At 37.1% G+C, this 22443-nt stretch overlaps 1 protein-coding gene across 1 annotated transcript; it reads right to left on the bottom strand.

Annotated features, from left to right (window-relative positions):
* Positions 1–587: 587 nt before the first annotated feature.
* Positions 588–5344, bottom strand: cav2 (caveolin 2). The gene is made up of 3 exons (XM_066705171.1): positions 5064–5344; positions 4347–4534; positions 588–2643 (listed from the first exon to the last, which is right to left on the bottom strand). Exons 1-3 carry the CDS (start codon positions 5208–5210, stop codon positions 2493–2495), a joined length of 486 nt encoding a protein of 161 aa, XP_066561268.1. The 5' UTR covers positions 5211–5344; the 3' UTR covers positions 588–2492.
* Between the last annotated feature and the right edge of the window lie 17099 nt (positions 5345–22443).

Genomic DNA, 22443 nt, shown 5'->3' with positions numbered 1-22443 from the left:
TATTAATATAATTCTCACAAATTAGTTGGAACAGAATACAGTCACTCTATGGATTGGTTCAGCATAATGCAATTCAGTTGTCGAAGAAAGGCTAAACTTAATTTTCAGTTATGAATCAGTAATTATTTTGATGTCTAACCTGGAAGTGCCCCAATAGCTGCACAGTTGAACATGAATATGCACGGGAAAGAGAGAGAGGTGTGTTTCAGTATTAGCCACACATTAAATCAGTGAATATGTAAACAAATAAATACTTTTCCTATATTTATTTCCTGTAAGTATAATTAATAACACATTTTCAAACCTAATTCACTCAAAATGTCATAGATTAATTTAGCCCATGTATACAATGGGAAAAACAATTAAAGTAATTTATTCAAACATTATTCTAGCCTAAGCTGGTGAACTACTTTTGTTCAGTCTATGAAAGAGGGGTGAGATATCTAATCAAAAGATCAACACAATATTCAAAATCTGGACAGAAAGTGTGAAGAACTTTAAAACCATAAAACTAAAAATATAGTTTCACCTAAACATGCAGTATATACAGAAGAAATCAACAAAACGACAATACACCAACACACACATTCATTGAAATTAATAATTTATTTGGTTTATAAAAGGCATTGTGACTTACAATACTCGTGAACATTATATTCTTTACAGATAAACTTTAAAGATAAACTTCCACTGTAATATACACACCTGACTGATAAGAGCATTTGATCTTGGAGTCTTATGTTAAGCTATTTGGCTTTATAGCACTAGCTTTAATATTAGCATGATTACAAAATGTAAAATTAAATGAGTAGTTATACAAAATAAGAAAGCACAGCAATCTGTTTTGTATTAGTCTACCAAGATAAACTGACTTTAACTCAGAGAAAAACTAGGCCAAAAAATAACTGTCCAATTTGGGAAGTCTTCCTACTCTTATAGCAAACTGGTGTGCAGTTTATTCACATTGAAATACAAAAATAAAATGGTACAAATATAAAGTCAAATCATTCCCCCTTGTTAATTTGCACAAAATAATACCCTTCTTCCCCATGTGGACCTGAGTACTAATAATGTGAGCTCTGCAGACATTGTACCTTGGGTGAACAATAATTTTTAATTGTTAATTGTATTTATCAAGTTAGTAGCCATTACCTTTATTTTTTTCATATATCCCCAACAGATGCAACAAGTATCATTCTGGCTTACAAGATGTTCTTGTTGAGATTTCATAGTTAGCTACTATAAACACCCATGCACTGCAAAATTGCCATGAATGTTTCATCAGGTGTCATTGCCACAGATCCAACTTAAAATAATGCTGCAATCAAAAAACAACACATACTCGCAGCAAACCGGCAACCTAACGTAGGCATAACATTTCCTGGCCATGTTCACACCCTACAGACATTTTACTGATGCTTATTATCCGAGAGCTCAGTTTTGTACCAACCTGTGTTTGTTATATTCTTATTATTCAAACTCAGACTACTTGGTACTCTTTAAATGGCATAGCAGATCAGTTGCAGAACAAACATTACAGTTTAAAGGCTTGAGGATCTCAGAAAAAAATGAAATAATAAAATTATATATATATATATATATATATATATATATATATATATATATATATATACACACACACACACAAACACACATATATCACAATGTAATATCCCTGTATTTGAATGGCTAGGTCCATATTAAAAACTCACATTTTAAGCATGGAGCCTAGAACATTCTGTTTGTGTAGACTCTGTTGGGCCCAATGGTAAGAAAAGATCGGTTATAAAATGTATGTTCTGTAGGCCACTCATACTAGCAAAAGTATATCAATATTTGTATAGAAATAATACCAAATACAAATAAATAAAATTGCTGTAAAAACAAAACAACTAAAAGCAAACACCCTGGTATTATTGTATTCTGCCGCACTCCCTTGTGTCTCTAATTAATTTAGACGGCATACATTCAGATTTTTAAATGCTATTCCTTAATTTGAGGGTAGTCAATGTGCTAGGTCTGTTGATACATGAATACCAAATATTTTGTTTTCCCAATACAGAACAAAGAAAACAAAACACACCATGTTGTCCACCCACGTTTCATTCAAATGTATTTGTAAAATCAACACAGTAACAACAAAAAGATGTCCGAATCTGATCTATAGGAAATACTAAATATATTAAATTATACATCAGCATACAGTGGATTCAATATTTACAGTCTTTAACAGAAAACCTCTTCACACATCCATAACCAGCCCATGTCTCCAAATAATATTAATAAGAACTCAAAGCTGCTCATTCCAGTATTGCACACATTATAAACTTCTGGCACTTGTTTCCATGAGCCGCACTTTCACTGACATCAACCACAGTGCCCATGTCAATGAAAATGCTACCTGCTTCAAAACAAGGGAACGAGAAGTTCTTGGTCACAAATGAAAGATTCAACCAAAAAAGGTCGCAATTAATTATCTTAGTGGGATTTGCTTATTGGTGCAAAACCTGGACATTGACAGCTGAGAGACACTTGGCCATGCTTCGGAACACAGGGGTAATAAACATGTCCACCACACTCCTCCAGACAAACTGAACAGAGGGCAGCGCCATCATACAGCTCTTCACTAATGGCATCACGATCCTGCAAAACAAAATACTGTATTAAAATCAATGGCCAAAATGATACTGGATACTTTAAGGCTACAGCTTGATCATATTATGTCAATGATAAAAGCTAACAAAGACCCTTTGCCCTGAAGGAAGATGTCTCTGTGAAGCTGTATTGCAGATGAGATGAAGATCTAGTTAAATTATGCACATCACCCGCAACTGATTTACTGCACTTTTGTAATGCTTTAAATCTAATTTTGTATTGATTGTATTACTGCACTCTTGTTCTACTTTACAATGCATATTGTGTTAACTGTAGGTTGCCCTGGATAAGGGAGTCTTTTAATAAATACATAATAATAATAATAATAATAATAATAATAATAATAATAATAATAATAATAATGCAGCCCAATCCCAAACAAATGAAGAATGCAAACCTGTATTAAATAATAATCCTTACATGTATGTACTGAACCTGCCTAGCTTAATCGGATATTAAAAGCAGGGCTGAGATACTTTATAGACAAAGGTAAAGGGCGAGGACCCGGATCATTGTGATACAAGTCTGTGATGTTTTTTCATGGATTATGAAGAAAAATACTACGTGACATTGTAATACAAGTACTATGTAGTACTGGCTTGTTTTTACACGAGGACTTGAACACGAAATGTGAAGTGAGGACGTAAGAACTCAACAGGAGAGTCTCTTTGGGTATCAGAGACTAGGCACGAGGGAGGTTGTGTTTAGGGAGAGAGGCGGGGGGATGGGAAACATTAAAAACGAAATCCTGAGGCTAGGTTCTCAAAATGATACACCCAAAGGTACTGCATAAACAGCAATGGTGAGCCAAACCTTAGTTACCACGTAAGTCACCTGGGATAAAGTAAATAGTAAATGGCATTATATCAGTAATTATTCTACCACTAGTACTACTACTACTAGTAATAATAATTGCATGTAGATGATTTTAAATATTTAAATTGTGCAGAATATCCCAAGTACCTCCCCAGCTTAACAAGGATGTACTGTACAGTCAAAATAAATTATGCATGTTGAAATCTGCTGTACAAAAACCCTAGCTTATCTTTTGGTGCCTATTTCCTATTACATATTTGTAAATAACAGACAAGTGTTTTTTCAGGCTCGATTACTGGAACATGGCCACATTTAAGATTGTTTTAAAGTAATATATTATTTTATGTTAAATAAATATTTCTTAATCCATCGTTTGTTCTCAATGAATCCTGGTGATTGGCACTCAAATATGTTGCACATAGAAATGCTTACGGCTGAGCTGTTTAAAAGTAAAGTTTTTTAAATTCACATATCTAATTAATTAAAAACATTACATTGGAAAGCCTTGATGTACATATATGGTTGAAGATCAATCCCTTATCTAGAATCCAATTTAATTTTTCAATTTTTCAATTCCTAATTTTTCAACACTACATGTTGATGCATATATCTACATGTCTCATATACCTTAGGATCTTGTATTTTTAATTCTGTTTACAGTCAGCAAGAAAATGTCTGATTAAGATGTCAGACATGGTAATCCTATTCTTTAAAGAGCCAATTGCTTTTTTTTAAACTATTTTTCCAACTTTATTTCTCCTGGGCCTTCCTGTATCAGGTTCTGTGAACAACTCAAGTGAATAAGTAGTAAATTACACTACAGGGAAAATGCCTTAGAGTGTGCCAGCTAAAACAACAAGATAAAGCATTCATACCAAATATGTATCGAGCTCAGGACTGCGAACAAAATCCCAGCCACGAATGCCAGGGGGACTGCGAGCAGCGCAGTCAGCAGCCGGTAGAGCCCGTATTTAACCAGCTCAAACACAGCATGACTGCCGATCCACACTTTATCAAAACTGTGTGAAGTGCTGGGCTCCCCGATGACATCCTCGAAGCCGACCTGCAGAGACAGAAGCACACTGCACTGTCAAACTGCGTTATTGTAGCGCAGCTGTCCGCAGTTCTGCGCAGATCTGCAGCCCCACCGATCCCATTGGTGGAGCCGCGCAGAACTGCGGACATCTGCGCTTCCACTGCGGGTATAAAATGTCATAAGCTATATATATATATATATATATATATATATATATATATATATATATATATACAAAAGTTACAAACTGCTGCAGTCCAACAGCATTGCACACTTTGGTCTGTATGACGAAGCTAAGCTTAAGTTAAACGCGAACCTGCAAAACCTTCAAAAACTTGCCCATTGATTATGGTATGCAAAACGTGCCCTGCTGGACATTATTGTGAAGGCGGTATTAAATAATAACGAATATCAAATGCGTAAAACAATCACGATGTACTTGTATTTGTATTTGTAGTAACGGGTGAGTATTAAAAGACTATGTTAAACAGAGCTAGTGAATTGCATTAGCAGACACTTGCAGCTGTCCGGCTCAGCTGCGCTCCTGCCCTCTTACCTTCAGGTGCGAGTTGATGTCATGGGGATCCCGGGTTGGAGCCGGGCGGACTTTATCCTTCTTCGGGAGAATCGGCTCGATGGATCTGTTGAACTCCTCCTCGTCCATCATAATACTGGTCTCCCGTTTCTCCTTTTCGACACCCATTTCCCCCGTGAACAGTGCAAAAGCAGAGTGAGCTGTGCGCGGTAGCTGCTTTGGCACTGTGGCTGCTGGTACGCAAGCTCTGTCCAGGCCGGCCCACGCCCCGTGAGGGAAGCAGCGCCGTGTGAGGCAGACACAGCATGAGCCCAGTGCCAGGATCGAGCTCGCAAACAGGCTTTTTTCCCCCCTCTTTCTCTTTGGGATGCACGCAGTACATCATAAAGGGTGTATGATGCACAGCTGGAAGTCATTGCATTTATAAACTAAGACACCTAGCATAACTATTTGTAATCAAACAGGGCAACGCAAGACGCAACTTTGATTGAACACTTCATCTGCATCTTGATTTGCAAGACATATAGGCCCTGAAATAGTGATCCAGATGAGGATTTACAATTCATGTTTCCGTTTTATTACCTGATCACCCTTTAAAACCAGTCTGTGACTTGTTTCACCTCCTTAAAGAAAATAAAGCATTAATTTGGTAACACTTTAAATAATGGTCACCAATTCTTAAGGAATCCCCCAATAACATATGAATGCCTCATGCACTTCCACTGAGTTCTGTTGATCACATGTATGAGCCCTGATACTCACCTTGTTATATATGTGATTAACAGCAGAGCTCAGATAAAGTACATGAAGCATTCATGTGTTATTCCTGTGGTATTCATACATCAGTTCATCAAGAAGTTGTGCCTGTTATTGTAAAATGTGACAATTTTAAAGCAATAACAATATGGAATGGAGAGAATAATGTCAAATGAGAAAAAATGTAGAACAGGAACACAATAAAAACATTATTTTACAACTATAAAGTAAAACGATCCTCCTCATTCAAATAACCAGTTTGTTTTTAAGTTTGCCTTAACTTTATTTTCTGCTTTGGGAAGGAAAACCAAAAGTTCCTGGTTGATTATCAAGACACTTGGGTTGAATATACTGCAAGTACTTCGCAAAAACCTATTATCACATAAAACAAGTATTTCTCAAGACTTTTAGATAAACTTACATTCCAAGGGAAACTACAAGTATGCACACAATCCAGAATAGGGAATATGCTGAACAGGTGAGTATCATGATCTTTCAAAACCTGTTGACTACCATGACACGTCTCACTGCCCTTCCTTCCTATTTCCTAGCGTGAGTGTGTTTTCACTGTGTCATATCTCTTCATGTGGGACTGGTGCTTTTTATAGATTGGATTTAACCGTTAAGCATTAAACACTTAATTGTACACTGAATTGAGTGTGTTGGTGCCACTGATAGTAGATGGCATTCCGTTAATGGATTAATATTTATGGTGCTTTGCTTATCTTCTCCAAATGCTTCCTTGAACTGAAGGTAATCAAACAGTTATTACATAGAAAAAGTGTGTATCCCAATCAAGTCTGAGCTCAGCTGCTTATTTATGTACAGTACAGAACAGTACAGCAAACTAATGTAATGAAATTTCTGGGAAATCCACTGGAATGTGAACTGCAGATTATTTGCTGTTGCAAGTAGTTTTTGTACTTGTCAATAAATTCAGTGGCGTCCAGTGACGTAGGTAAACAAACTGATACACTGCGATTCATTGTAAACATTAACGGGATGGTGTATAACCCACAAGCACAGTCTGGGTCTGGGTGCGTGCCTGGTTGTCTGTTCCTGTGCATTACTTTGCTCACTGGAGTGAGAAAAAATGTCCCCCCCCAATACAGAACAAAAGCTCTGAACAACAACAATCAAATACTATTGCAAAGTACATCAGGGGTACCATACCACACAGGCAGTCATCTTTCTCTTACATCAACTCTGAGGATTTTCCATTCTGATAGCTCGGTGGGTGTTTGTACAGCTTAGACACACGAGGTCTTTGTGCCAGGCCTGTGTGGGTTTCCTTTCCTTACAAAACAGAGACCACTTTGGTTAGGCTAAGCTATATTTGGGATCCTGATGGCATCTTTTCGAGGAGCTCCTGCTTCCTAAATGAGGGTCTGGTAAAAAGAGCTCTAAAAAAAGCAGGCGCTGTCAAGTGTAGTCAATAAGCGTAATGAATGTTCGGAGCATAAAACGCCTCAAGGTTTGTGATTGAGCCGACTGCAAAATCTCCATTACATGTAGAAATAAGGCACATTTGGAAGTATTTTGTGTCTGTAAAGTTACTATTTTATTTGTAAGTATGGATTAATCTAAAACCTTCCTCTGCCACACATTATAAACCTGTGATTTTTAAATCTACACGTGTGCACAGTGGGTTATACATCAATAGAGGTCAATCTCAGCACAGTGTGGGGATATGGACCTGCTCTCTGTTGGATGTACAGATTTACCAGTTAACCTGAGGCAGGAATAATAAGTGGTTTCATGGGTGACAAGATTCATTGTTTCAAGTCTCATGGTTCAATACAGGTTACACACACACACACACACACACACACACACACACACACACACACACACACACACAGTAATGTATTCTTAATGAAAGGCAAAGAAAAGTGCCCCTTAGTTACTGGAAACTGAAAAATACAGCAGATCATGACAGCAAAGCAAAAATAGAACAGCACACACACAAGACTGTCTTTTTGCAGCATTTCACACAAAGAGAGCGGGAATCCCATGGGATTATGTCGTGCAGTGTTGTGAATACAAACCATTCAGGCAGCATGGGGGAAAGAATAGCTCGTTGGCAGCCAAAGTTAGGGAAGCCAGTGGCCTCATGCAGACTCGACAGCAGGGCTGAAAATGCATTGGCCCAGCACATTGGTTTTCAGAAAGGCTGGTAATGAAGTATCCATATAAAAGGCAATAAGGAGCCAGGGAGTTGGAGGAATCGCTTGAGTGAAACCACTTGCGTTTGAACCTTACATGAGATTTAGCAGGGGATTATTGGCTGACAGTTCAAGGACTTTGTTTGGGGTATAATGATAGTGACAATACTAAAAGATCAACAGTAGGACACAAAACACAGGACATGTTTTCGTACCACGTTGCAATTAAAAGAACCTGTTGGCCTGCATAGTTGAAGGAAATTAATGTGAAATACCATCACAAAAGTTAAATGTTGTGCCATTTTTTTCTTACTGCCTTTGAGGCTAATTTTAAATGAGGTTTAAACACATTGCTATTTTGCAGGTAGCCTATACACACCACAATGCAGCGTGTTACATTTGCAAGGTCAGGAGATGGGATGTATTGCTGTGTGGTTGTACCCTGGCGTAGGTCACAAGAAAATATCTAAATCATTGCAGGAATTAGGCAGAATGTGTAACATCCATTCAGTAAAGCCTCAGTCATTACAAAGATGTTGTGTGGCATTTCAATTCATGTTTGTGTTATAGTGCCGTATAGAAGTATGACTAATGAATCCAAGGTCATTAAGTTTATGATCATAATTATAAATGTTGTGAAAGAGTCACACAAGTCAACAAATAATTAAATTAAAGGTGAACTTTGTTTTGTGTAAACTTGCTTTACAGTTTGTTTGTTTTTTCTGGTAATGCATTTACCAAACTGGTGCATTCCTAAGACTCTACGTAGCAGGCAAATAGATCTGTGGAAAGTATTAAATGCGTCCTTTTGTCGTAATGAGGAAACAAACAATCATTAGCATTTGTGGCAACAATGCTATCAGCTCGTTCCCCATTAACGATTTCCTGCTGCACACATGCAAAATTAGCTATCAAGAGCATAGACTTGCCCATTTATGTCTTGGTCTTCTTTTCTTCCCAGGTAATGTTATTATTTGCATACAATAAAAACAAAATACACACAAGCTTTATTCTTGTTTCTGTATATTTTAGGGTCTTAAAGATGCAGCAATCATATACTTACTTCACAATTCATTTAAAGTTTTGTGCTCTGGGCTCAGTGCTCCATCATGGCAAAGGAGAAGCTAAGAAAAGTCCCAAAGGCTTCTCTATGCAATTTGAATAAATAAGACTTCAAAATACTTATGTCAATCTTGATTTGGTTCTGTAAAAGTCACCCTAGAGCTACAGGAGACAATCCCAGATACAGGCATATATGAATATGACAATTGAGAGTCAGAGAAGTAATGTGTTAAATATATTATATATATATATTAAATGGATTTGCATGTCTAATGTTCTCTGGCCACAAAACAAAACAAAACAAAACAAAACAAAACACTGCAATAAAGATTCAGGTGAGAATGGGTTCTTAAGTGGTAAGAAGTGAAAGGCGTGTTTTTAAGGCTGAATATGTGGGCTTCTTTCCCTTGTGCATGCCAGTCTGTTATTTACTACTCAATTACTTCTTAGGTACTGACGTAGGTAAATTCTTTCCAATAATAATTGCAGCATCTGGTTGGGCTTGATGACTTCTTGAGCTTAAAGCCAATGAAAGAATGAAAAAAACAGAATCATGAAGTCTCCACTACCCGCAGTTTAGAAGAGCATGTGCATGCAAGGTAGGAATTTGGAGATGAATAAATCAAAATAAATCATTACACATTCGCAGGTATGTGGAATTAGGAGGGGTTTGTATTACACAATCATTTCTTCCACAAGGAATGGTTAAGTGTGAACCTAAAGCTAAATAAATAATCTGTTTAGGGTTAGAAGAATTGAAAGTAGCTCATTTGTCAACAACAAAGGACCTTATTGATCAAATTACAATATATATATAGAATGTTATGTCCTCTGCTAAGGGTTGCAGCTGTTTCATTTTTATATGTACAATACATTTTTTTCCAGATCAAATGTCTACATGGTATTCTTGCTGCTTCATAAACCCCCCTGATTTCTTCACTTGAGCACAATTAACTTTTTATACCATAAAAAACAATTTCAGCTGTCTTTGATTCTACTTCAAAACCTGGATTATCCATTTGCATTCAGAAAAATTGTGACTGTGACTTTTTTGTGTGCACATTGATAGAGGTTCAATATTTCAATGTACATCAGAAAGATGAATGAAAGGACATCATTTAGAGCACATTTCTTTAATTCTACAAACACATTTATCATTATGCAAGTAATGGCAGGAATTACTGAAGGATTTCTACACTACATGTTACAGAAATGTCAAAAGCCAGCTCAGTGCATTGTGAGTGACTATCATTTACCATCTCTTCATGATATGAACTGCATAAGGCAGAAAATATTGCCTTTAACAGACAGATCTATGGTCAACACACCTGGGCCACACCTGTTGCCTCAGGCATTGAAACATGATAAAGGATATATCTTTCAAGAAGAAACAGTGCTATTGCATGGTAAACAAGAGTCACTGGAGGGGAATTTCTTATTTTGCAGCAGCATCTTCTTTCTGAAGCCCAAGACTGCTGTTGGAACAAGCCTTGGAGCAGTCTGCATAGCAATCTCATGACAGACTCACAAATGTACAAGTTTACAAGTCTACACAATGTTAAACGTTCATGCATAATAAATAAATAAATACATACATACATACATACATACATACATACATACATACACAAAGTTAAAGACTCTTAAACCCTCTTATACAATCATCAGGGTTATAACTGTTTTTATACATATACAGTATATTATTTTAATTATATATGTACATTAATATACATCAAATACAAGTTTTCAAAATATGTGAAGTATAAGAGTTCATCCAAAACAAATTAAACATGTATGTGCAGGCCTTTAATCCAGGTCTTAAATGTGCATGCAATTACACTTCCACTTGCCATTATGTATTTTCTTTACTTGGCATGATCGTAATTGATTCCTGCACCCTTCATTAAAGCCAGAGTATTGAAATATAAAGCATTTTAAAATCACATTTATGAATATCTGAAAAGAGTGAACAGACAGGCTTTGGTGCAATATCAACAAGAACATTGTGATGGATATGAAAACGTAAAATGCTTGGGGAAAAAGTATTGTTAAAAAGAAATTGCTGCTTATGAAATATCTTCAGTGTGCAAGATGATGCACAGAGCATTGGACAAGGGTGTCATCCATTGCTCACCCAAGAACCAGGCAAACCGTGTCCCCCACCTGAGACTGAACCCACAACTCCATACTGTATATTTTGCTAAGGTCAGACTTGAAGTGTCACTTCAGCGCAAATTAATACCTAATGAATCTAACATCAATAACAACCAAAATAACAATCATCAGAAAATTAATAATAATAAAATAATATAAAAAATGCAATGGTTTTATAAACAGCTGGAAGAATGTCTAGAGAGGTTATTTTTGTAGATTTCTGCAATAGTATACAGCTGCCCAGACGGTTACCAAGAAAACTGGGACACAATTCTTGTTTTTATCTTCACAAACTGAACTCTCAGCTGATATAGCATGACAAAAGAAGACACGGATTGGTTCATGGATGGGAGGAAAAGCAGGTCTCTGGAGAAGTCCTGTTATATGCTTTCCAATAATCGTTTGTGAAAACAATCTTTAGAGACTTTTATAGATACAGTTAATTAAGATGACTCAGAATTAATCAGGAATTATGTTTTTGTGTAACTGGAATAGGGGACATACTGTACTTATCGCTTACCTTCATCCCAATTCTCTTTTACTCACAATTTGTACAATGAAAACAACCTTACAGAATGTGTGGCTTTCGTAGTCAAAGATTTAAAGCCCTAGTATCTAATAATCTACTGATACACTTTCTTTCACTGTTCCAGTAGTAAAAAAGCCTACTTTTTCATATACAAAATAAAAGAAAGCTAGCAAAGACAGCCATTGGAAAGCAACAACTAAACACTTACCTAACCATCAATCATAAATAACAAACTTGTACATTTTGGAGTATGAGTTAAAAGCAGCAGAAAGTGACTTATGCGATATCTGTAATATTCAAGAATAACTCAATCTAAAGCCTTTAGAAAAAGGTAGAATATATAGAACTATCTATTCTGAGATTTATGTTGATCCTATCTCCAATCATGTATATATAAAGGCAAGTATATATGAAATGAAACATTGTTTTCCATTTGAAACTTTGAAGAATTTTAAAACGCAAGTCCATGACACAAATAAATCAAATGCCAGTATACCAAAATAATGTTTAAGAGATAATAAATCCATTGCCTTATTCGAGAGCCATATACTCGTTCTACACTTCTGAGCAAACTAATTAAAACATATATTTTTCTGAACCATGCCAGAAAGTGTGAGTTTTCAACCTCTTTCCCTGTTGTCACATCAGTTTATAAATGTATTGCCTCACAGCTGTATACATTTATTCCAAAACCACAGAGTTTGAAAATAAAACAACCAGCACTATTCAGTCAGTAAGTGTTTAAAGATGTCTGTTTTAATTGCATGACCTCTGTACTGTCTCCTTGTTAGACAGAGGAATGTAAAATATTAAAGTGAAATGCCTGCAGTTTTGCTGTAGTACAACTTATATCTACTTAAATTGTTTCCTCTTTGATTATTATAATTATGATTATTATTTAATGTAATCTAAGTCTTGGTTTTACAAAGCTTTTTGCTCCAAGAGAAGATATATACCATGGCTTAAAGGTGCAAATCCAGAAAGAGATGATAGAGGCAAGGAAAAGAGAACTCTTCTACACTAACATACAAGCAGTTTGACTTCATTGAACTATTAGGAACAAACTCCAGATTTCAGAAGATGTAAAGACTTAAAAAGTAAACCTGTGGTTAAAACAAGAATAAACATTTTGGCTGAAATTCTTTATTTAAATATTGCGATTAAATATTTTTAGGAGACTGTGTGGAAAAGATAAGATAAGTGCCTTGAAAAATGGTCACACCTCAGTCAAAAACAGTTTTGTTCTTGTTGAAAACTAGGTTTTGTCACTTCTGAAAAAGTAAAAGAATGCGATTGCCCTCAAATAGAAAAATCAGGCTTCACACTGTAGCATAATTTGGTGTAGTTGCCTTATTACCCTTTATCGGTAACTGTTCATTATTGTTTGATTTTTGCATTTTGTATAAATCAAAGTCAGTTTATCTTAATCCGTAAATGACCGATAAATCACTTATGACATTCGATTCAATGTCTATTGCTGTTCAGAGCTGCCTCTCTGCTGCACAGGGTAATTCAACACCAGTATTTATGCTTCAAAAGGGGTTATGCTTAATGTGCATGTCAGTTAATTTCAGTTTCAAAGCAACATAAAACTTCACCCATCTTGCTCACAGACCCAACAGCAGCTGACAGAAATACTTCCCCTATGAATCACAGCAATTCTCAAATGTGGAATTCCCTCTCTGAATCCTGCAGAGCCTGTGCTAGCCTCTAATTACCAACCGAGGCAATTTATTTCCAACTTAACTAATTACACACAAAAGGGGTGTCTGTATCCTTTGAAGATGAGTGCAGACACACAAGATTCACACACTTTTCTTTGTGTTATTCAGGTGGAAGTTATTAAATTGTTCCAGAGAATATTTTTAGGTCACTTGCCTCTTTTATACTGCTCTACAAAACAACCCCATCCAGCCCTGGAAACAATTTCACTCACTGCATGTTTATTTCCTCCAATCTACCATCGAGCTGGTATACTTTTTCCCATTAAAGCCACAGACCCAAAAGTGGTCTCAGACTGAGACCGCTTACAAGCAGTGTTTGAAATTCCCCTTTGAATTGTTTCAATATAACATACTGCCTACTGGCTCAATGGGAAATAGTTTTTTCGCAGGTAGGGCACTATAGTCCAGATCATACTGGTTTGAATCCCTGCTATGTCAAAGCCAACCATAGCTGGGATTCCCCACAGGATGGTCTGCAATTGGCTGAGGAATGCTATGTGAACTGTGAAGTGTCAAAAGAAGTGAATGTCTTGATAGCACATGTTTCAGAGTACTGTTAGCCTGACTCCCATGCTAATACAGAGGAGATTCATAGATTAATAACTGGCAGTTACAAACTGATAGGGTATAATAAGGTGAAATTATTGGAAATGTCAATTTAAAAGATGGAGAAAAAGAAGAAGAAAAAACAGTTCCATGTCATTCCAGCAACTGCGAGCAGATGCAAGGGTTTGTTGTGTTTAAGTGGATTGTAAAAAGCAACTCAGCGTACTGAAGTCACTGTGCAAGGTAAGGGAAAAGCTACTATATTAAGCATGTATGTTAGTCAATACATAATGTTTCATGCATCTGGCCTGCTATCTGAATTTGGGTATCAGGTGAAAGTTGTAGCCCTGACAAGACTTGATGGAGTTTATAGAGACAGTATCTCTACAAATGCAAATACAGCCAACATTATCGGTATGAACGCAGGGAAACTGTTCATGGAAAACCTCGCCACAGTGTTGTACATTAGTATGGCCTGTAAATTCTGTCCTCAACCAACAATCCAGCATGCATCTTTCATTGTTGGTCGTGTGTCCCTGTTATGACCTTTTCATTAAAACTATAACCTGCCAAGATCCATCGCCAAACCAGACAGCAGTGGGTTATTTTGTAATGTTAAAATACTCAAATATGTGTAGTTCTGAAGGATTCCTTTGTACTTGTGTTAGTTGGATAGACTGCATGGATCATGCAACTTTCATAACTCAGTCATGATTCATGTCAACAAACAGAATATGAACTAGGGCTAGATAAGTACAGCGGTGCAGGTAGGACTTAGATACTGTGCTTCTTGTTGAAAGTTCACAAGGTCACACTGTGTCCAACTTAGTCAAGAAGCATTTCATCACTTAGAGCTCGCGAATGGTTTCGTGTGTGGGCTGTTAAGCAGATGGAATGGATTGGAGAAATGAGTGAAGCCAAGTTCAATTTTCCACAGTTGCAAAAGTACAGTTTGAGGGAAGAGAGTCCTCCAACAGGGAGGAGAAAAACTGCAGGCAAAGAAAGGTCAAACGGCACCTGATTGGGAAGCTTAGTTCCGATCATTTTGCAAGCACATACTGGTTCAAACTGCCACAGCAGGATACTCAGTATATTTCTGGAAAAAAAACATACATATCACTATTCCCAGGGGTTTTGCAGGTTTTTGTGCTCAATAATACACTTTCTAATTATTACTGGGAGGAGACTAGCAGGAAACAGGTTAGGGGCTTGCCTTCGGAAAAAGAGAGTAAGAAATTCCTGCAGAAGAAATCAGACCACGCAATTGCTTATTTTTCTAACCTGTGTTCACATCCACCGGGTTTGCTTGTGCTTGAAACCCTACAGAAGCTCTTCTAATCACTTAACAAAAGTAACATAACAGAATGGTTTTGTTTGCTGTCAGTGATTAGGTTTACTTATTTTTGTAATGATTTTAACATAAACAATCACATGAAAACAATCATTTGGAGAGAAAAAAAAAAGGCCCAAGACTAAACAATTTTTTGTAGGGTGTGTAGTACAGTGAACAAAAGCTTTTGCCTTTAGAAAGATGCACAGGAAATGCAGTCTTTAAAAAATGAATATTCATGTTATTTTGCTTTCTAGTTTCTTTGTTGAATATATTCAGTATAAACTTAGTATTACAGCTTAAGTTTCTTTGGCTTTCAGGTCTACCAAAAGGGATTTAGTATCTGGTTACATTGCGGAGCTATAGAGCCTGTTGATAACTTTCAAAGCAAAAAATTGATGTCATAAAGCAGGTGACTTTTTCAGGAGAAATGTACATTTTGATTGAAAAATATCTATTTTGTAAAAGCTGCTTGATTAGTTTCCTTCCAGTTGTGATAGCAAAACTCAGTCTATCCTTCCTCTGGTTTGATTAATCTACTGTTTTTATCTGTAACATCTATTGAATATACACATATTCATCAATATGGACACTATCAGTATATTTGGAAATAGTTTCTGAAATACTTTGTTTGAAGTCAATATTTCAATGGAGAAGGGATTTTTAAAGAACCGATTACCACTTCCAAGAGGAGAATTATACAAGTTATGAGTTTCCAGGAGTTAATTTATTTTGTTATAATTCATTTTTAATATGAAAGCAAGTTTGTTTTTAGTTTGAATGCACTTTTCATTTAATGACTGAATTTGCATAAAGCCTTTATCAACCATGATGAAAAAAAATAAATGTTTTTGCATGTGTGGGAACAGGTGCAGATAATACAAATGGCAAATTCTATAATCCAGAGGATAGTCTCTGCCAGCAATTGGAAGATAGTGAACTACAAAGCATTTGTACTTTGGCCAAGAGTGCAAGGTGAACCAAACAAGGGTCTTTAAGTTAATATATACCACATGGCTCTGCTGGAGAATCTATGTCAGATTCTTGGCTCAAGAAGTAGAACTCAACTCTTCCCTGTGACCTGTTCAAAAAGCTCTGCCTGTTTTAGCATTATAGCACGGAGGGTGCTGGTTCAAGCCCAGGATATGGTATGAATCACTTGTAGCTGAGAGATGTCAGTGAGCAGAACGCAACAGGCCAAGTATTGACAAAACTGATTAGGGTTGGGCTGGCTGAGAGGTGACAGGGACATCTGACATTCAGAGATTCACTGCACATCAGCAAGCACCTGTGGTATCAGTAGGCAGAGCTGTGTCTGTCCCCTCCAAGCCAAAAGCCCCACTGAAGATAGCTTAATTTTATACATGTTCCAGGGCAGTCATGGTAGATGTCTCTTCTCTCTTGGGCTGGTGTGTGTAGTTTAGTGGGTAGGCCTAGTCAGGCTGGTCTAAGCAGACAAGTGGATTTGGAGAAATAGTTGGCGATTCTAAACTTGTATTGAAAAAAAACACCCCTGTTTGAGCAATCACTGTTCCCTTCCTGTCTAAAAAGACTGTCACCAGTAAGGGAAGAAAGCTTGGCAGATTTGAGAAAGCTATGAATGCTTTTATTCTGTGCACTCAACATTAGCAAGATTATGATCTAATGTCAAGATGGTTCAAACAGCCTAACTCTGAAATGCAAAAGGCAATAATTGCTTATCTCTGAACTACATATCTCCAGAGATGTGTGCACATCTTATTAAAAGAATAATTAAAAGATTAATCCTAACAATTGTTTTATTGCTTGAATTGTAGGTTTACAAGCTTGTTGACAATCAAGAATTGGAATTGGACTTTTTTAATACATCTAGCCTACCATTATTTAACTTTGGTGTAAATAGCTACCCACTGTTAGAGATACTAAATATGTCCAAAAATGCTGATGTCTGAATGACCATGTATCCTCTATACCAGTGGTTCCCAAACCGGTCCTGGGGGACCCCCTACCCTGCTGGTTTTTGTTCCAACCGAGCTCTCAATTACTTAATTGAACCCTTAATTGAACTAATAATTTCCTAAATCAGAGAATTTTAATTATTTTAAACAGTAGGGGTTTTAAGTTAAGTATAGAATTATATTAAAAAACATATTGAAGAAACAACTATTTTCTTACACAATTTAAAAAGTAAAATCTAAGCAGATTGTTACTTCAATTAAGGTTCAATTAAGTAATTGAGTGCTCGGTTGGAACAAAAACCAGCAGGGTAGGGGGTCCCCCAGGACCGGTTTGGGAACATTTTGCGTACACCCTTCGATAATTTATGAACGTATATTAAATATTTAATCGTGCAGACAAATATCTGCTACTCTCCCATGGCCACACTTACATTGCATGCAAGAATGGTACCGCTAATTGAAAGTACAATAAATGTTGGCACATGGAGGAATTCTATCTGTCCATAGTGCTTTTGATAATTTTATATTGCGGTTTGGTTTATTGGTATGCTTGCCAATAAAATAAATATAAATATTGTTTTAAAAAGTTGCCATTTAACCCCTGTATCAATATTTACATCCTTAATTAATCATTGGGATCCTTGGTACTTAGTGACATACATATATTAAACAAACCAGACTTTGGATACTCCAGCCAAAAAAGGTTGATTTCCATATTGCCATGCAGTAGCAGCCACTTAGATAGAAAAGCAAAAAGCAGGTGGTGGTGGAGGAGGATTAGCTAGAAGTAAATTAACAGCAGAACAGGACTTGTGAAGTAAGTGTACATATCCCTTGGTTGCAGTTCATTGGATGTTTTGGCCTTTTATTATGAAACCATAACTAAGCCAGCTATGTAGTGATGCCTCTAGTAAAGTAATTCATGATGTCTCGATGGTGTCTGAATGTTCTCTGTAGTCTTGTTGGATTAAAGCGAGTTCCCTGCCTGAACCATTGCTTTGCTACATTTCCTGGCAATCAATGTGAAGTTTAAAAAATATATATACAGCTCTGAAAAAATTAAGAGACCACTCCAAGCTGAAAAATCAATGTTAAGTGGTCTCTTAATTTTTTACAAAGCTGTATTTATTAGATTGTAGCACAAGGAGTTTATTTCTTCTATTTTTCTTAACAAAAGGTTAAGGTTAAGGTTTTAAAGGTTTTGACTGAGAGTACACTTCATAAATATGGCCTCCCGATTTGAAATGGGTGAATGCAGACAAATACCCAAAGGTGTCTGCTCACTTTTGGGCATGGGGTTTGTTACCATTTTCTCTTATATTAATTTGTGCACAGAGGGAAATATAATGTATAATACACAAGGTGAAGCACCAAATAGAGCAGACTAAAACACAGCAGTATCTGGTAGCTTGGGCGTGTGACTCATGTAGGTTCTGATGCAGATATTAATACAGAAGAAATACTTGGGGAATCTCCTAGTGTTTAGGGTTGCTCATTTTGACATTACAGTGTATTCATAGCTGAATGAGTGTCCTCGCCAAGTGGAGTTTGAGTTCAAAGGGCAGATATTAATGTTTCTCCTGAGGGCTTTGCTGGCAGGAGAAGCACAAGCAGCAATCTTCTGAACTTCTTTGCTTTTCTGGAGGGTTCTTAACATTTGAGAACACCATCCGACATGTAGTTCAGAGCCAAAGCGCTGCCTGTTGTGATCGTCCTTTTAATCACAAATGTAAACCTGGCAGCCAGGACGGTTCCAAATCCTGAGAGAACACTTCATTACGATACTCTGGGAAGGCGTATATACCGAATCCGTCAATTCCATGGTAGACTGCTAAATCCTAAAAAGGAAATCTTCAGTGTATTAATGCCACATCACACTGCAAAAATGCAACAAGCCTATTAACTGCACAACAGCTGGTATCAAGGAGTCCCAAAGCTTCAGACTATAATTAGGCCCAACAATATCAATGCATAGTCATGAACAGAGAATGTTATGTTATTTTGCTAGGTCTAATTCCCAGGACTTGTGAAGGAAAAAAGATACTTTCACAATCCAAGATATTCAACCAATGTTTTTTATTTTAGATTTTGTTTTGTACTTAGAAAAGATTTAACTTTTCAGCATATTTCTTTAACATCTCTTACTTGCTTACATACCTGCTTGATAGATACACACAGTTAGTGCTGTTCTTGGATTTTGTGGATTTGCCTGCAAGAAGTACACTTTCACGATCAAATGGTAGAAAGATTTTCATGGTTAACCATATATCAAATAAACAAGTAAAAAAGGCAGCAGATTCTTCCACTGATTAAAGTACATTAACCCATTTTTGCATGCAAACCAGAAATACAGCCTATTCCAGACTTATTAACCACAGTTACCAATGCAGCTGTTTTCCTGTGTGCTATGAAGAGTTCCTGACCAATAAACCAAATAGATTCAGATAGCTATGGCAGTTTGAAGCTGATTGGCTGATTGAGCAGCCAATCAGCCAATGGCATTTCTCAATCTCTCGTTAAGCTCATGTCTGCCCAACCCCAACGGCAGCCACACATTGCTTGTGCAGGTGCTTATTCTTGGTTCAGTCCTGTATGCAAATAGAGACTGCAATTGTCCTTTACATCCAGAAAGAAATAGCTTTCTTTTGTGTGTTTCAATGGCACAGTGGTTTCCCTTCCTGGTTCTGAGTTGTAGGTGTCTTCAGTCAAGGGTCAAACAGTATATTCCTCTGGACCAGTGGTTTCCAACCCCAGTCCTAAAGCGCCCCATATCACTGCCCCACGCTGACTGTTGATAAACTAAGGAAATCACTTGTTTAATTAAAGAAACAGTGGTCCTTAAGAGCTGAAGAGGCAATTGAAGTTATAAACCTCCTGACAAGCTACTGACACAGTTTGTGGCAATACATAGTGCTTTATATTTTGTCTATGTTGACTTACTGTAGTTATGATGAATTGTATTATGGGTTGGTAATAAGCAAGAGAAGGAAAATAATTGAAGACTGTGTAAATAAACAGCAGTGAACTGAGCCACGTTTCACTTCTATTATTAATTACACAACACATAGCTTTGTATACCCCTACATGCTCTTGTACCAGTCATCACATTTACTGTTAGGAAGAGAATCTCTGACATTTTTCCAAAGGAGTTTGAGAAAATACTTATTTAATTGAATTGATATAAGAAAAGCAACCCCCTAAAATATACCAAGTTTATTATTGATATAATTATTTTCCATAAACAGACACCTAATTACGCCTAACTACATTCAGTATAACACAAAGGCAGCTATCATTACTATGAGCTAAGCTACCTTTTGAGTTAGATTGTGCTAAATGCAACAGGAAATGTGCAGTTGCTCAAACTCACATCACAGCCTCTGGCCACATCTTAGGCGGAACACATTACCAGTGGTGATTTCTTTCACATTTGTGCGGGGTTTTCTTCATGCTGGGTGGAATAAATATTTAAATTCTTGTTCAGAGTTCAGACAATCTATTCTAGGCCCTGACAGGAGAGAAAAAAATAAAAGGAATAAAAGCTACTTCAAAACAGCAGTTTGCTGAAGGAACAAAGGTTTTATTGAAATTAAGTGCTGCAGGTTTGTCAGAAATGTAACATATAAAACATGAGAGACTACTCAGAGCAGAGCCACTCTGGGGTTCCAGAGTTAGAATTTAAGTCTTACCTGTAAAAATTTGCCTTCACCAAGGGAAACCAAATGTCAAATAAGCAACTGATGCAAATGTGTGATACCAGCCTTTTACACTTACACATGTGCGCTCCCTCTAGCTGATAATAAAAGATGAATGCTTACCTTTGTTTAATCAAGGGCTGGTTACCCCAGTTCCTTTTTTCAAAATGCTCTGGCTGATGCTACATCCAAAGCAATACAAATAAAATACTGTACACCATTCCTGTCTCAGTGTTGTTTGTCTTTATTCTGAAGTTTATGAAAGCATTACATTGCCTACCTTACTGAGCTGGTAACTTAAATGCTCATAATCACATTCTTAGAATAAAAAAATTGATGTCATTTTTGTTCTTTGTGCAGATTTTGAAATCACTTTAATACAACTTGGCACAGACCTCTTTATAATGTTATGTAAGGTGTTTCAGTCCAGAAGTGTTTATATAGATATTGAATAATTTGTCATCACCGTGGCCTGCATAGCCTCCTTTCCTTGGCTGCTTTACTTATCCTGGGGGTTCAATTAGACACCATAAAACTATACTAGAGTGTGTGTGTATATATATATATATATATATACACTCACCTAAAGGATTATTAGGAACACCTGTTCAATTTCTCATTAATGCAATTATCTAACCAACCAATCACATGGCAGTTGCTTCAATGCATTTAGGGGTGTGGTCCTGGTCAAGACAATCTCCTGAACTCCAAACTGAATGTCTGAATGGGAAAGAAAGGTGATTTAAGCAATTTTGAGCGTGGCATGGTTGTTGGTGCCAGACGGGCCGGTCTGAGTATTTCACAATCTGCTCAGTTACTGGGATTTTCACGCACAACCATTTCTAGGGATTACAAAGAATGGTGTGAAAAGGGAAAAACATCCAGTATGCGGCAGTCCTGTGGGCGAAAATGCCTTGTTGATGCTAGAGGTCAGAGGAGAATGGGCCGACTGATTCAAGCTGATAGAAGAGCAACTTTGACTGAAATAAGCACTCGTTACAACCGAGGTATGCAGCAAAGCATTTGTGAAGCCACAACACGTACAACCTTGAGGCGGATGGGCTACAACAGCAGAAGACCCCACCGGGTACCACTCATCTCCACTACAAATAGGAAAAAGAGGCTACAATTTGCACTAGCTCACCAAAATTGGACAGTTGAAGACTGGAAAAATGTCGCCTGGTCTGATGAGTCTCGATTTCTGTTGAGACATTCAGATGGTAGAGTCAGAATTTGGTGTAAACAGAATGAGAACATGGATACATCATGCCTTGTTACCACTGTGCAGGCTGGTGGTGGTGGTGTAATGGTGTGGGGGATGTTTTCTTGGCACACTTTAGGCCCCTTAGTGCCAATTGGGCATCGTTTAAATGCCACGGCCCACCTGAGCATTGTTTCTGACCATGTCCATCCCTTTATGACCACCATGTACCCATCCTCTGATGGCTACTTCCAGCAGGATAATGCACCATGTCACAAAGGTCGAATCATTTCAAATTGGTT

The sequence above is a fragment of the Amia ocellicauda genome, chromosome 5, assembly GCF_036373705.1.
Source record: "Amia ocellicauda isolate fAmiCal2 chromosome 5, fAmiCal2.hap1, whole genome shotgun sequence".
Taxonomy (NCBI): domain Eukaryota; kingdom Metazoa; phylum Chordata; class Actinopteri; order Amiiformes; family Amiidae; genus Amia; species Amia ocellicauda.
The sequence above is the reverse complement of the archived record's forward strand: the minus strand, read 5'-3'. Positions and strand labels throughout refer to the sequence as shown.